The following is a 17,172-nucleotide window of genomic DNA, read 5'->3' as shown; positions in this document are numbered from 1 at the left end:
GAGCAGTGGCGTGCACTGCACCACCAACTCTGCCCTTTATCAACGAAAGTGCCCTTTTGAAACTTCGTTTTTTTATTATTATTATTATTACCATTTTACTGAGGTCAGTTTGAAATGGTCTTTTGAAAACCTGAGCGATTAAAAACAATGCCCTGAAATGAGCCACCACCTCACACACACCCGACCTCTCTCTTCCTTTAACACCAGATGCGCTGCAGCAGCAGTTCAGTTCAGTGAGTGGAAGGAAGCGTCTTCAGCACAGCACACACGGTCACAGATAGACTTCTTCTCCCGTGCCCTACCAGCCAGGTCACATACACATCAAGTAAAATCGTACCGTTTGCTCTCAACCGTTAAAAACGGTAAAATCGTACCGTTTGCCCAACGTGAAATTATTTTCTTGTGCTGTAAAATGTCTCATACAGCACCAAACTACTAAGTGTTTTTAGCCGACTAGTCACCTGATAAACTAGTCGTTCTAGCCCAAATCAATGATAGATAACGTGAGGATGACCACATACAAATAAATGTTTTAATAAACATTGAACCAGTCCGGCCCTCAGCTCGTAGCAAATTTGGTTTTTTGGCCCTCTGTGTATTTGACTTTGACATCCCTGATCTATAATATGAGCTGTCACACCAAGATAATTCTTGTTACTAACAGAGGTCCAGTGATCCCCAGTCAGAGCCACATTTGTGGCGTTCTTCACAATAACCTGTTTTACTTCCCTTTCCTCATCATACAGCTGCTGAATTTTCTTCGACATTGTCTTTCTGGACGGCAGTTCGTAACTTGCATCAGTTGACACAATTTGCAGCGCTTCTTGTAAGCCTTTATCTTCGACCACAGAGAGCGAACAACACTGCAAATAATGTGACGAGTTTAAACGCCTCCGCCGTTCACGCGAGGTGTGCGGAGTCGCACGCTACGGTGACTCGCGAAAGTTTAATCCGGTCTTAATGGTCCAATGAAGGTAATTTAAAAACCAGGACATTTTCTCACTTAAAAAAAAAACTTGGGACGCCCGGGACAGGATATGAAATACGGACATGTCCCGGGAAATACGGACGTTTGGTCACCCTATCACTAGGAATACATTTATCAGCTAAGTTATCATTACTGACCTGCGCGTTAGCATGTTAGCCCCAACATGTTTTGCGTTGAGGTGGTAACGAAGGGTGGAAGTGCTCCTGTGATAAGCAAACTCCTTCCTACATAAAGTGCAAATTACACTATTTTAGTTTGTACTTCAATCTGGAAGTTTCTTGTATTTAAATTTTCTATCCACCAGCGTAGCCTCTTCAGTCATCTCCATCATGATCTTATTGTGCGTCCATATAATCTGTCTGTCTGGAACTCGTGCACTGAGAAACATTCCACGGTGCAAAAGTGTAAGTGTGTTATATAAGTATAAGTATAAGATAAGTGTAGGTTTGGTGCCATAGAAAAGCTAATTGCATTTCTGGAAATGATGCAGCCTAATAAACAACAGAACTTCAGTTGTTTGAAATATTTAATAACAGAACGTCTGCACATGAATTAACCAGCATAATAGCATCAGGTAACGTGTGTCTTCAATTGTAAATATAACAGGATAAAAGATGAAATCTCCATTTTCAGTCAGCACTCCAACTCCAGTCTTATTATTCTCCAATCTTTTTAAAAAGAACAAAATATGTTAATTGCTCTTATCTTTTAATGCAGGTCTTCTAACCTTTATGTGTCTGTATGTAAATGTAATGAGACAAGACTGCAAAGGAAGGACTGTAGCATGCACCATTATCAGCTCTGGAGGCGTTTCATCCATAGCCATCATTCCACGCCATAATCTTGTCATACTCCTGAATCCGGAGTTTGATGTGAGCAAGCTTGCTTTTCAAGTATTCACACCTCTCCTTCTTCTCCAGAAACGATGGATCCTTCATTAACAAAAAATAATAAATGAAGCAGCGTTATGCCTTTTCAAAGAGTATACATTTCGGTGGTCTGATTACAGTGCCCATATAAGGAACAAACAGTGAGAGCCTAAGTGCTGCTATTTCCTCTACAGACACAGAAAAGGCACTGCCCCTCTGCCCATCACACCCCCACCTCCACTTCCTCACATTCAGACCATTACACAATGATGTTTAGATGGGAATGTTCTCTTCCATGAACCCAGTGTGCTGTACACGCAGTGTCCTTAAAGATCTCCACCCTGCCTCTCCTTAGGAGACCAAGTTATACAAATGGGAAAATGGATTCTTCAGTTATGGAATTCATACAAGACAGTGGACAAGATTGGTGCGGGACATACATTTTTCTTCTGCTGATATTCCTGAAGGACCCGGTGTATGCGGTCATATTCCTGAGAGAACAAGAAACATGTTTCAATGGCTAGTTTTTCCCCCCAGAACCGGTGTTACATTACTTGTACAGAATATGTGCATGAGATGCAAAAACAAAGCACATGCATGAGCTGGTGGGTTTCCGTGTCATTCCTCAAACTCACTGTGGGATCCGATGACCTGCTGTTACTCGAGACGAGAACATACCCTAGCTGAACACACACTGACATTGCTCCTGCATTCACTGCCCATTTTACTGGGCACCCCTATCTTATACAGGCTTTTTATAGGTGTGATTTATTTGTTGCCATGTGTAGTTTGGCAACCTCACAACACAGATCATCAGTATTTCTTACAACACAGGACCACTGATCCACAGCCCAGTTTCCCAAAAGCAGCTTAAGGCAAATGTGAGCATTTGATGCAGAATTCTCCTGTATTCACAAGTGTGTTGCGAGGCTTTTGTGAAACCCAGCCTGGATGTTATTTGGGCAATGGACCGTTCTCAATGCAGCAGTAATACTGATGTGGTTGTGACATGATGGTGTGTAGTGTGCTGATATGAATGATCCAGGCATTGCTGGAGTTTTTACTTATCAGTGTCACTGGAGGGCTGAATGATCTGCCACTGAAATATCCAGACAACTCAAATTTCCAGACAGTGGTGGGAAACTGATTAGTAATAAACTGGATCTATAAAAAGTGTTACTTGACAGCAGATGGTCTACAGTCAGCAACCACCCTACCAGCTTCTAATACATAAACATTTCTGGTAAAGTGGATCTCAGACACACACACTTTATTCCCAAAATGTTTTGCTCAGTGACATACCCTTCCTAATCCATAGGGTTCAATATGATGTTGGTCCACCCTTTGCAATTAAAACAACTTCAACTCTTCTGGGAAGGCTGTCTACAAGGTTTAGGAGTGTGTTTATGGAGAGTTTTGACCATTTTTCCAAAAGCGCATTTGTGAGGTCACGTACTGATGTTGGACGAGAAGGCCTGGTTCTCAGTCTCTGCTTTTAATTCATCCCAAAGGTGTTCCATCAGGTTGAGGTCAGGACTCTGTGCAGGCCAGTCAAGTTCATCCACACCAAACTCTGCCATCCATGTCTTTATGAACCTTGCTTTGTGCATATTCATGTTGGAAGAGGAAGGAACCAGCTCCAAACTGTTCCCACAAAGTTGGGAGAATGCGCCTCCACTGCTCTAGAGTTCAGTGGCGGCATGCTACACCACTGCATCTGACGCTTTGCATTGCACTTGGTGATGTTTGGCTTGGGTGCAGCTGCTCGACCATGGAAAAACATTCCATGAAACTCTCTGTACACGGTTCTTGAGCCAATCTGAAGGCCACATGAAGTTTGGATGTCTGTAGTGATTGACTATGCAGAAAGTTAGACCTCTCTGCACTAAGCACTTAAGCATCCGCTGACCTGCTCAGTCAGTTTACGTGGCCTACCACATCGTGTCCGAGTTGATGTCGTTCCCAAATACATCCATTTTCTTATAGTACAGCTGACAGTTGACTGCAGAATATTTAGGAGCGAGGAAATTTCACAAAATGATTTGTTGCACACTAGAATTCACTGAGCTCCTGAGATTGACCCATTCGTTCACAAATGTTTGTTAAAACAGCCTGCATGCCTAGGTGCTTAAGTTTATACACCTGTGGCCATGGAAGTGATTGGAACACCTGATTCTGATAATTGGGATGGGTGAGTGAATACTTTTAGCAATATAGTGTGTGGGAGTGTATGTTTTTTATATACGGGGGTTGGACAATGAAACCTGAAACACCTGGTTATAGACCACAATAATTTATTAGTATTGTGTAGGGCTTCCTTTTCGGGCCAATACAGCATCAATTCGTCTTGGGAATGACATATACAAGTCCTGCACAGTGGTCAGAGAGATTTTAAGACATTCTTCTTACAGGATAGTGGCCAGATCACTTACAGATGCTGGTTTCCTGACTCACTCCTTCAAAACTGAATAATATTTAGATCTGGTGACTGTGCAGGCCATGGGAGATGTTCAACTTCACTTTCATGTTCATCAATCTAATCTTTCACCAGTCTTGCTGTGTGGATTGGTGCATTGTCATCCTGATACACGGCACCGCCTTCAGGATACATTGGATGCACATGGTCCTCCAGAATGGTTCGGTAGTCCTTGGCAGTGATGCGCCCATCTAGCACAAGTATTGGGCCAAGGGAATGCCATGATATGGCAGCCCACACCATCACTGATCCACCCCCCATGCTTCACTCTGGTCAACAGTCTGGGTGGTACGCCTCTTTGGGGCTTCTCCACACCGTAACTCTCCCGCATGTGGGGGAAAACAGTAAAGGTGGATTCATCAGAGAACAATACATGTTTCACATTAGCAACAGCCCAAGATTTGTGCTCCTTACACCACTGAAACAGACGTTTTGCTGTAGCAGCCCGGCCGTGTATATTGACCCTGTGGAGCTCCTGACGTAAAACAGGAGAGTTGAGGTGCACATCTTATTCTTCTGTGATCTAGGCAGCTGTGGTTGTTTTTTGGATTGGATACAATCTGGGTTAGCACGCCAGCGTCCCTTTCAGACTGCTCTTGCATCCACAGTTAATCCTGTTGGATGTGGTTCATCCTTCTTGGTGGTATCCTGACATTATCCTGGATACTGTGGCTCTTGATACATCACAAGGACTTGGTCACAGGTGTGCCAGCAAGATGTGCTGGTATGTCACCCATAAATGTTGTGTGCATTGCAATATTTTGAGCAAAACTGTGCTCTTTCCCAGCTAATTGAACCTTCACACACAGCACACACCGGTGCAATGTGCAATTAATGAAGATTGGCCACCAGGCTGGTCCAATTTAGCCATGAAACCTCCCACACTAAAATGACAGGTGTTCCAGTTTCATTGTCCAACCCCGTTTGTATGTGTATCCTGTTTTCAGCATATTGCATGCATAAAATATAAAATCACATTTTAATAAATCTTTGAGCACTTCAAAAATTATGTTTTAAAATTTACAGCATAAACAAAAACTGTTTGATATTTGTCACATATAAAAATGTCTGGGGGTACAAACTAGTTTCAAGAGCTCCACAGACAACCAACAGTAATGAAGTAATGTAAGAACATTCAGGTCACAACAGGATGTCGGTGAACAATGACAGACCGTCTGACTGGAAGTGGTTTGAGGCAGGTTTCGCATCAGGCCGTCCATCTCCTCAAACTTCTTCCCTACTGCCTGCAGCTCCATGTGCAGCTCTTTATACTCAGAATACTGGTCATTGAATACTGCTTTGTACTGGTCCCGCTCCTCGTCATTACGAATTGCAGGGTATTTACTGCAGGTGAAGATAACCATAAAGTCAAGATAGATAGATGGATGGATACTTTATTGATCCCAAAGGAAATAAAAGTCTCAGTAGCATTATACATCAAGTCAATACACCTTATAGAGAATTGACTATGTACACATAACTGATACACACATACTGAGCAGGCCCGTAGCCAGGATTGTGATGGGGGGGGATCTTTTTCCCCCAAAAGTGGACTTCATTTGGCTCTCTACTCCAATGCCCCCTAAATACACGAGCACACTTCAAACCTTTTATTTTACACATATTTTATTCATTATAAGCAAGGTTGCCAACTTTTCAAAATCACTAGGACTGAGATTTGATTAGGGAGCTGGGGGGGGGGGGGTGTAAAACGTTGACGGGGGGGGGGGGGGTTATGTCTTATATGTTTCCTCTATGCTGCGCCTAATGGCCGGTTCACACTACACAATTTTAGGCTGGTTTTTCAGTCGCCGACAGTTTTTTGTAGATCACCAACAGAAACTGTGGTCGGAGGCAAATCGGCGATCACTCGGCGCTCGCTCAGTCGTGTAGTGTGAACTGCTGAAAGACGCTCGCCGAGTGGTCGCCAACTCATCGCGGACGACCGGCAGATATCTAGCATGTTTAATATCTAGCATGTTTAATATCTAGCCCAGTGGGTGACTGAGAGTCTTCGGGAGCCCGCGTCGCCGATCAGCCATGTAGTGTGAAAGCCACAACAATTGAAAGACTCGCGATTACAGCACAACCAGTCATGTAGTGCGAACGGCACAAAAACCTGACGACTGAAAAGTCGTGTAGTGTGAACCTGGCTTAAAGCGATCGATCGCCAGTGGTTGGCGCCAGAGCGAACTAGTAACTCATTGAATCATAGATGTAGATCGGAGATAAATAAATTAATTTTTTTTCAGTGTGAGAAATCGGATGTATGGCGTGTGAGCGTGTGAAAACGGTCAAATGCGCGTGTCTTACGCTCATTGTGTGAGAGTTGGCAACACTGTTATAAGTTTGTTGTGAGTCTGTTGTTGCTGTCCTTATTTGTTGTCCTTATTCATTCATTGAATAGCCCACCTATCTTGAGGGGCATGTGTGTACGGAGGGAGGGTGCGGGTGCGGGGGGGGGGGGGGGGGGTCGAACGAACCCTTCGATCCCCCCTGGCTACGGGCCTGCTGAGATACTCTTAAAAAATCTCAGAGGTGGGTGTAGGGGTTACTCACGATAAGTAGTCTGGCACGATCACAGGTTTAGGGATGTATCCAGAAGGTATTTGCCCTTTAACCAGTTTGGGCTTTGAAGCCATGGGGGCTGCGGGGTGTGTGTGGAGTGCTGTAGAGATGAAAGGTTGCTCAGAGGTCCTGGGTTCAGGCATTGTCTGTCATCAGAGAAAATAAGAAACAAGTAATCTATCCAAACATGCTGAGAGCACCATTTACAGTATGAGGAAAGAGACAACTACCCAGAATAGAATAGAGGAATGTACAGTGTACTTACCAAGGTACGTTTTGTAGGCATTTCTGGTGCGTACATCTGAGATAAGAGAGAAAAAACAAAAGCTGTTTTCATGTAATTCTATAAAAAATGTCACATTGCAAACTTTAATCGTTCAAGTGGATAAGCTTAATGGATGTTTGCTGTTGAAAGTGCACTGATGCAAGGACAGCCTCACAACACAGGCCACAGCCGCACAAACAAAGGACCTTTCACCAGGAATCTGCTTCAAAAAAGTGAAATAAAGACACCACATAACCACAGCTGTGTGGCCGAGTCCCTTAATCAGGGGTCATGAATGGTGTGAGTGGGAGGCGGAGCTTCACCTCCTGGCTGTATTTGTTCCTGTACCGGCGGGCAGCCTCATGTCTCCACAGCTTCAGACACACAATGGCTCCTATCAGGTATACCAGCATAGTCACAAAAAGGAAAATGATACCGGCAGTCTGGCCGGCCTCGGTGCGGCAGAAAATCGCGTTGACACCGTTGTTGAAGACGGGGTAGTAGCACAGCCCGCCTCTCGTTGTGTCCCGCACATAAACTATGGCAGCACCCAGGTAGAGGATGGCCAGAGCAAGGTTGATGGCAAATTCAGTTAGAGGCCACCAGCTGGAGTCTAAAAGAATAGCACGATAGTACATGGTCATACCCAGGACTAGCATAATAACAGTCACTACCCATGCCAGGCCAGCCACTACTAGGATGAATGGCGTCTTGGGTCCCGTGTAATAAGAGTCTCCATAGACGCCTGCATAACTGCTGCCATATCCACCATACATCTGGGGCTGGGAGTATCCATACATGTTATACCACTCATTGTCCTTGTGAATGTAGGCGCAGACACAGGCAAAAACTGCCGCTCCCAACAGGAGCTCCACACAGCCCAGAATCCTTAGCAGCCCTGCCCATGACTTCATGAAGGCGTAACGCTGATGGTACTCTTCGACTCTCTCAGAGTATGTCAAAGCGGTGTGCGCGGTGCGGCCGTCAGCTGATTCAAAGTGGTCTCCTGACAGCATAACCTCTCTCTCTTTGTGGGAGTTGAAGCTGCTGTAGTGGTCGAGTGGCGAGGGCGAGTGTGGGGGGCGAGCAGCGCATGCCCTCAGTGGTGGAGTTGCAGTTATTGGACACAGGCATTGAACTCTTGCTGCTTCTGTTGCTCCCACGAAAGAAATTCTTCCAGGAGTCAGGAATGAAACGATGAATGGGCTTGATGTCGAGGGCAGGGTCCTCACTGTTCTCACTCCCGCTGGGGTCAAACTCAGGCCCGACAGCGGGTTCGTCTGGGAGAGGAGGGGGAGGGAGAGGGTCGGCGCTCAGAGCCAGCTCCGATGACTTCTGACGCGTTAAACCAGGGATGTCCTGGCTCCACTGGAAGGGACCTAGAGGAACTTCATTCCAGTGAGGTGCATTTCGGACACGCTCAAAGCGGCCGGAAGAGCCCCCTCCAGATGACATGGGGGATGGAGATTGCCCTGGACAGACATGGTATCAGAAAAGTGAATAAGATCATGCAAAAGACTTAACTTTAACAGGACAAAACAGCACCCTCCCCTTTATGGTAATATCAATAATAACCTGTAGCTACAGCTATGAATGGATTAACATAGAAAGAATAGCATGTGTGTAATACTGACCGATGATGGTGTACACTTCCTTCTTCAGAACATCTCACAGTGAAAGTGACAATATTCTATACTACATCCCTAACAGCAATTTACTAATTTCAAGAGCTTTAGTTATGATTTATAGTGAACATATTTGAGATCATACCAGGAAGCAAGAAGGCACATACTGACAAACCAAAGTTCACCCAGGAAGAGATATTGGATTAGTAAGCAGTGAAAACAGCCCATGACACCAGGATGAGGAACAGCACACTGAGGATTGACCAGCAGTGTCAGAGTTGAATGCTGCCTTCACAGACACCTCGGGGGCTCCCATTTTACACTTGTTAAACTGTTTATTTGGGAATCGTATTTAATTAATGGGATTTAACATATGTAAATTCACAGGATGCTTCCTCTTAAAAATGGACAGATAATTATTTATTTATTATAAAAGTTTCCAGTTAGAAAAGTAATTTTTGAATCATTATGAATTCCACGTGAAGGCAGCATAAGAGAACCTAATAAGGGAAAACACGGTCAAATAGAACGTTTCTTATCAAATTAATGTACAGCAGATGTGATGAATATGAGGGAAAGAGCTCAAGCTGAAAGGCAATCTCTCAGACACCGATACTCCAAGACAGGATGTCAAACACAGCTCTGATACTACTGTAACCAAACCCCACAGCTCCCTCTCGGAGAGAAAGGTTGATTACAAGATCACACAGGAAAAGACAGCAACCCAAACATCCACTATGCTGGCAGAATCAATAGAAAAAATTTGTTCAAATGTCAAAACAGAGTAGGACAAGCCCATTCAAGTTATTGTGGGTCTGATGTCCTGAAGGCTTTAACTATTTCAGTAGCAAGACCATAAAGATCAACCTTTATTTCCTTAGTTAAGTACAATTTGCCTGGTGAAATAAAACAAACAGAATTAATAAAAAAAAAAAAAACAATAACATCAAACATTTTATTGAATACCTCTTTCACATGCAGTCACTCAGCAAGACTTACATTGGCTTGCAGTTCACTGGGCATACCTTGCTTGGACAATCATTAACGCAGTTACCTGAAAGGAGAAACATTTATCTAGCTACACATTTTTATGTGTTTTCCATACCAGCATATTGTCAGTGAATAAAAGACTCACCTTGTAGGTTAATCTACAAAAAGACTCATAATCCCAAAGAAACGTCAAAGACTGTACATCCGAACTTTATTCTGAAGTAAGTAGTTGGACCATTGGCCCGTAGCATTCCAGTAAACTACTGCTAAGAATAACGTAAACATTAGGGTGGAACTTTAAAGCAAGAAACGAAGTAAAATCGAAATAATTATAAAAGCAACTATTCTTTTGTTGCGTACGTCTTGAAAATAAGAATGTAGTGTCCTTTACTACTGTCTACATATCCAGCTAGAGAAAATAAAGCGGGAGGCTCATACAAGTCATGCACGCCACACCAGCTCCAGTAAACAGCGGTAGGTAGCACTGTGTCGAGTCAGCCAAACGCCAACTTATTGTCCTCTCCTGGAAAGTTGGTAGTGAAATAGGTAACCGGTCCGCGGAAAGTCAGGTTATAGTTCGGCTCTTTTGATAAGCTGCGGAAAATAATAGTTCTAAGTGTCAGTATAAGTGGTTTTACGCGATCTTACCGTTCTTTTCTCAAGGCAAATTGTTACGCCTCTACAATTTCTTCCCCCTGAAGCCAGTGGTGTGGAAACGCACATCACGTGATCAGCCTATCCTGAGAGTGACGTCAGAGAGCGAAACTTGCAAACGTACCTGGACAGGGAAGATGACAGCAAGACTTCTGAATGGTTTCGTTTATATATCTGTGTTTCGAATTGCGTTATAAGGTTTTTGCAGCTTTGGGAAAGATGTAGGCCGGGCAAACATTCCAGAGTGCGCTATGTAATGGACAGCTGTTTACGTCTTATAATTGTTTTCTAAAACGTTTCTTCGAATACAACGGACGGAGCTGCCATGACATGAGTGAATACCCTAATACATTTCTATAAACGATAAGTGTTTTTGATACATTTACGTACCTTATGTATATTTAATACATCCAGTAAACACTACAATATTGGAGACAGGTTAATCTAATTAAATAATATAATATATATAATCATATCTAATATAATAAGAATTCCAAAAGAGTTTAATGAAACACTATGTTTTTATTGTGCCTATTCTATTTCTAGTGAATAAACAGTCACATTAGTAAAGCCAATAAAACTGTACAATGTATTTTTGTATATCGTAAATCCGCCTACCTTGTTGGCAGAGGGGGGCATTCCAGGTTCAGAAAGTAAAAGTCCTTCCCGAGATTTTACTCAAGCTTGTTGGATTTTCTAATTAATGCAAGCCATGTAAAATTAGTGGAATCAACACAATCCAGGAAGCCTGAGCAAAATCTTGGTTAGGACTTTTGCTTTCTGAACACGAGGCTGAAGTTGGTTGCTTATTCGCAGTTTGAGAAAAAGGTGTGCTCACGATGCGTGTTTGCTGCGCACTTTGTTTAAAAGCGATAGATTAAACGTTACATTAAACGAGCGTAGGAGCAAACATTTAAGAGGTTATTGTTTCCCATACTGATTTTGTGAATGTAAAAAATAAAAATATAATGAAACCATTTCATTTGTAAAATGGTTTCTATTTCAAGTCGTTTCAATGGTATGCAGTTTGTACATGATGATTGAATTCGTCAACATTTCTAACGTAAGGAAACATATTCTTAGATTTGAAAACTAAAAACACAGAAATGCTGTTCTAGAACACAAATAATCGGAAGAAGAAATACCAGCACACAACATAGCATATTGAGCAGTGGGCAGATAGGTAAACACATTTAAAGGGGCAGTTTCTGAGGCTTATTGAAAGCCTTATTGCTGGTGGGCTAGATAAATAACAAATGCATCATGAAGAACAGGTCACTCTCTGCGCACCTTGTTACTGTTTCTCTGTGGGGAAAAAGACATCACAGGGTGAGTGACATCTCTCCGTAAAGATGTCAAAAAGACAGAAGTCCTCTGTTGCCCAGGGTAGAAAAAGGAGAAAAGAGGAGGAAGAAAGGCGGCAAAAAACAGAGGTAATATAATATGGTGAATTAACACTATACTGTATGTTGTACTGTAAAAGTTCTCTTCAGAAAGGTAGTTACTAGATAGCAAGTGATAGCGTCAATTACCCTCTTCCCTAACCTCATTAAAGAAAACTTATTTTCACTAAATAAGCAGGTCTTAATCCTCGTTTATTAGAGACTCTCTACAATAAGCAGAAATTTCAGATGTCGCTAATGTAATCGCCTTCTATCGTCTCTTTTGTATTTTTTGTATTTGGCAAAAGCTCCAATTAAAGTGGTAACTGAGTCGGGACTTTTCTAGCACCTGCTGAATTGTAATTGAAGGGTGCTTCGTTTTAATATGAGAATATGTTTGATGTGTTTCCATCTTTGGCGGAGATTTTTTTAAAGCCGATCTTACACACTGACTCATATAGGTTTGTTGGCTCTCCTTTTTATTTGAAACAAATCCAAAATGCTGCCAATTTGTAACAGTGCTGTTTTTCTTTTAAGGGAGCGAGTTGAGCGCGCGTATGGAATATTGTTTTTTTAGCTTTCTGCCGTAGACCGAGTCAGACCACTGCTCTTTAATTTATTTCTGTAAGTAACGCATTAAATGAGCTTTGGACAACTCACCAGTTCATGTATGAACAGTGAAGTATTGCTGGAGCCCAGGTTTATTTTGGTCAACCAGCAAATAAACGGACTAAGTGGTATACCACCAGCGCGAGTATTAAGGTTGAACTAACTCCGAAAAGCAAGCAATACAAGCATAGAATTAGACTGAATAGATCTGTTTTTATGGATCGGTCACATTGTCCCCGATACCCGATCTAGAATTTTTTTAGATATTAATATCGGAATCGGTGCATCCCTAATATTGACACGTGCACGTTTTACTTTCAAGCTCCGCGCCCCCCCTGCAATAGCTCCGCGCCCCACCTAGGGGGCGCGCCCCCCACTTTGGGAACCACTGCATTATCGCCTGACATGCCAAGTTCACAGGACGATTATAAAAATATTCTACAGTACAAAACCTTCTTCTTCTGGATTTAAACAGTCACTTATTTGGTCAACTTAACCTGCTTGTCAGATCTCTGAGACGATGTAAGAATCAGAAGATACAGCCATACAAACTAAGACCAATGCACTGTATGCACAGTACATTATCACCTGACAGGCCAAGTTCACAGGACGATTATAAAAATATTCTACAGTAAAAAACCTTCTTCTTCTGGATTTATACAGTCACTTATATGGTCAATCAAACCTGCTTGTCAGATCTCTGAGACGCTGTAAGAATCAGGAGATACAGCCATACAAACTAAGACCAATGCACTGTATGCACAGTACATTATCGCCTGACATGCCAAGTTCACAGGACGATTATAAAAATATTCTACAGTACAAAACCTTCTTCTTCTGGATTTATACAGTCACTTATATGGTCAACTGAACCTGCTTGTCAGATCTCTGAGACGATGTAAGAATCAGGAGATACAGCCATACAAACTAAGACCAATGCACTGTATGCACAGTACATTCTATCGCCTGACATGCCAAGTTCACAGGACAATAAAAAAAATATTCTACAGTAAAAAACCTTCTTCTTCTGGATTTATACAGTCACTTATTTGGTCAACTAAACTTACTTGTCAGATCTCTGAGACGATGTAAGAATCAGGAGATACAGCCATACAAACTAAGACCAATGCACTGTATGCACAGTACATTATCGCCTGACATGCCAAGTTCACAGGACGATTATAAAAATATTCTACAGTACAAAACCGTCTTCTTCTGGATTTAAACAGTCACTTATTTGGTCAACTTATCCTGCTTGTCAGATCTCTGAGACGATGTAAGAATTAGAAGATACAGCCATACAAACTAAGACCAATGCACTGTATGCACAGTACATTATCACCTGACATGCCAACTTCACAGGACGATTATAAAAATATTCTACAGTAAAAAACCTTCTTCTTCTGGATTTATACAGTCACTTATATGGTCAATCAAACCTGCTCGTCAGATTTCTGAGACGATGTAAGAATCAGGAGATACAGCCATAGAAACGTACAATACATTCTATCGCGGCGACATAATGAAACTACCGCATTATTTTTTAAGGTGGAAAGGAAAGTGCGAATTAGACACTGGCGAATAAGGAACCAACTTCAGCCTCGTATTAACTAATAAGTTCAGAACCTGCTTGAAAAAGCATGTAGGTAAAGGATCCAGTTCACATGTAGAGGATTTTAGTGATGAAATCACATCAAGTAGTGTTACCATGACAACTTCTTGGAAATAAGACATATTAAAGTTAGGCTGAGTAACTGATATAAGGGTTGATAGTCTATTAGTGCTTGTTGCTATGTTCTGCCTTATACTAGTATAATCTTGTTCCTAACAAATATTGCAAACTCATCACATTTTTCAACTGAAACAGTCTCAGGGAAGACACGTGAGGTGGGGTTTACTAGCTGATCTATACTTCTGAACAAGGCAGCTGAGTTATTATTGGATGAATTGATTAAGGTAGATTAATTTCACTTCACTGTTGTAATTCTGCACTGTTGTTTTATAAATATCAAAATGTACTTGCAATTTTGACCTTCGCCAACATCCCTCAGCCTGCCTACAATCTTACCTAAATTTTATAATAGATGGAGTGTTTCTCCAGGGCATCTTAATTTTACCAGAGATAATTTTAGTTACCTTTGGTGCCACAGCATCAATACAGTTCCTAACTCTGTGTGTGAATGTTTCAACTAGCTCATTCCCATTTTCTGAGAGAGGAGAGAGGGACTGTATCATGTCTGTGAAGGCCACGGCACTGCCAGCACTGAGATAACGCTTGGTTATTGTGCGCTTTTCACTGAGTGTTCTAGTAGATAATGACATATTGAAAAATACACCAAAATGATCAGAGATGGCAACATCAGTAATTTCAGTATTATTAACCTCTATACGTTTAGAAATGATCAAATCTAAAATGTGGCCGTGCTTATGAGTTGGGCTTGATACATGCTGTATGAGATCAAAAGAGTTAAGAGTGATTGGATTTGTGGATATATCCCTGTGAATATTAAAATCCCCAGCAATTAAAACATAATCAAAATCAATTAAAATCCTAGAAAGCATTTCTGCAAAATCGTCAAGAAAATCTGTATGTAGTCTGGGAGAATGATAGATAACAATCAAAAGAACTGAATAAGTACTGTTGAGTTGTAGGCCTACTGCCAGATATTCATATACTGTTATCATACAGTGTTATAAAATGGACATCCCTTTTCATCCTCTGCCACCACCCTTATCAGCTCAAGTCTAAATATCAAGTTTATAAATGGTTGCACAATGTAGAAGAATGTTAAAGCAAGACGTAAATAATGGCATGTGGGTTTGTACAAGTCAAAAGACTTGAATATGATGTTGAACAGCTAGTTGAAAATGTAAGAATTATTGCAAAGAAAAATTATATCTGATCATCTGAGACTGAAATTGCTTTCAAGGTGGGGAGCAATCAATAAAGCTCCATTGCACAACATCTCGTTAAGATGCCGTTAAATGAGTAATGCAAATTATGCTTACATTAAGAATGGGAAGAACACATGGATTTAAGACTGGCCCCCAACGAACAAGCCAGCAGCACTAACACAGAAAAAACTCTCATGAGGAAGAAACAGTGTGTAATCCTGCAATCAATGTTGTGGGTTGTAATAGAGAACTGGTTTATTCCAAATGTGCAGGGTAATTTAAAAAACGTTACTGGTCAGTAGTATTATGCAATCAATGCAAAGTGGCAGAAATATCTAAGTGGGATTAAATGCAAGAATGAAGTATCAACATAATGTTATTCTGCTAGACATGACTGAGTCGCCATCAAGGAGTGGGGGGTTTACACAGTTGCACAGGACAAAATGGAACATGTCTAAAACACAATGGAGAATCATTGGAAATTATGTGGAAGGTTTTCACAGACTATTATACTGAAGACAAGCCATGATGGACATGTCCTCAGTTTAATCAAATTACTACGAATACTGCTAGTAGTAACCTAATACTAGTATTCTTCGAGTGAAATCGTTTAACCCCTTTAATGTGAACATGCAGAGCTGCACAATCTAGAACACTGAGTTGATGTGCCATTTTTTGTTCTTTTTCCTGCAGATTTCGTGAGGTGAACTGATGTGCATGTGTCGATTTGTGACGTTTTCCCCGTTTCCAAGACGCAGCACTACAGCTTTAAGAGAAGTCCTGACCTCCGCGCAGCACCGGCGCAGACAGCAGCTGGACGAAATGGTCGCAGCACAGTGGAATTTCTCTGTTGCACTTGTATAGTTAGCAGCTGTAAATCGCTTATAATAGGGCTTATTGCATTGGAATGACACTCCGAAGACAGACAACTAAACTATGACGCATTTTACGGTAGCTAACCGACAAAACTAAATCGAGACTGGCCATTACTGGAAAGTATTTGTTTTTAAATGGTTATCTAACGCTGGCTAAGTTGCAAGCGAACAGCCTGGTTAGCTAGCTAGCATGCTGCTCGGTTGTGGATATAAGCTCATCAGTCAAATAAATGTGGGACTCGCTGGCAGATTATTGCAGATTATCTGACTAGCAGTATTTATTTTAATCGACAGCATGTTAACAAGAATTCTTCAAGTTGGTTTTTAAATACCATAACTTACGTGTTGGTAGCTGGCAGTGTTTGTTAGGTAAGAGTAAACAAAAACCTAGCTAGCTATATTATCTGCATAAAGAGCGATATTTTGTAGTTGGCTAGGCTGCCAGAATGTAGTAGTTAACTTAATTCTTGAAGCATATTTTATTACGATTAAGCGAGGATTATACGGATCTCTTCAGGATGAAAGCCATTTAGCTGAAGTTTAATATAACCATAGATTATTAACCATAGCATGGCTATGTTATTAGCTGGAGTTTGGGCCTTTGGCAGGTGAAGTGTATCCTGACTTGATATGTTAAAATAGGAGAATCTGGCTGAATATTGTAACTTGAAGCAGTGTTGTAACCTCCAAAGACTAATTATCTAGCGTATCTGTCATTTATAGTCAAATATGGTCAAGGTAGCTCGCTAGGTAGCTACTCCCTTGGGCCCTTTAACTAATGGTAGAACGCCGCGGCGTTTTTTAGCTTTTTAAAACCTTAGCCACACGATGTTCGATAAAAGCATAATTTGACTCGGGTTTCATTTCCTTTTATAGGGGAAAGTTTAGGATATTACACCCCTAGGATGGACAGTTACTTCAAAGCTGCTGTGTGTGACTTGGACAAGCTTTTGGATGACTTTGAATTAAACACAGG

General features: G+C 41.6%; 2 protein-coding genes across 6 annotated transcripts in view; one reads left to right on the top strand and one right to left on the bottom strand.

The window, feature by feature from the left end:
* Window positions 1–1,496: 1,496 nt before the first annotated feature.
* marveld2a (MARVEL domain containing 2a) lies at window positions 1,497–10,423 on the bottom strand. Its single transcript, XM_076986652.1, is given in 10 exon segments — window positions 1,497–1,656; window positions 1,779–1,920; window positions 2,298–2,348; window positions 5,506–5,677; window positions 6,893–7,047; window positions 7,167–7,202; window positions 7,490–8,239; window positions 8,241–9,687; window positions 9,791–9,845; window positions 9,927–10,423. Coding segments are annotated over 7 exon segments (1,665 nt in total). The 5' UTR covers window positions 8,622–9,687; window positions 9,791–9,845; window positions 9,927–10,423; the 3' UTR covers window positions 1,497–1,656; window positions 1,779–1,800.
* Window positions 10,424–10,553: 130 nt separating this feature from the next.
* zfyve16 (zinc finger, FYVE domain containing 16) overlaps window positions 10,554–17,172 on the top strand; it is a 33,631-nt gene continuing 27,012 nt past the window's right edge. Inside the window, exons 1-3 of one of the 5 annotated variants that reach the window (XM_076986649.1) lie at window positions 10,554–10,769; window positions 16,015–16,272; window positions 17,073–17,171. In XM_076986649.1, coding sequence (XP_076842764.1) covers window positions 17,102–17,171 — 70 coding nt within the window. In that variant the 5' untranslated portion in view covers window positions 10,554–10,769; window positions 16,015–16,272; window positions 17,073–17,101. The other 4 variants (XM_076986648.1, XM_076986644.1, XM_076986645.1 and 1 more) reach the window with 4 other exon arrangements.

This window comes from Brachyhypopomus gauderio, unplaced genomic scaffold, assembly GCF_052324685.1.
Source record: "Brachyhypopomus gauderio isolate BG-103 unplaced genomic scaffold, BGAUD_0.2 sc47, whole genome shotgun sequence".
Lineage (NCBI taxonomy): Eukaryota > Metazoa > Chordata > Actinopteri > Gymnotiformes > Hypopomidae > Brachyhypopomus > Brachyhypopomus gauderio.
This window is presented reverse-complemented; position numbering and strand designations above follow the sequence as displayed.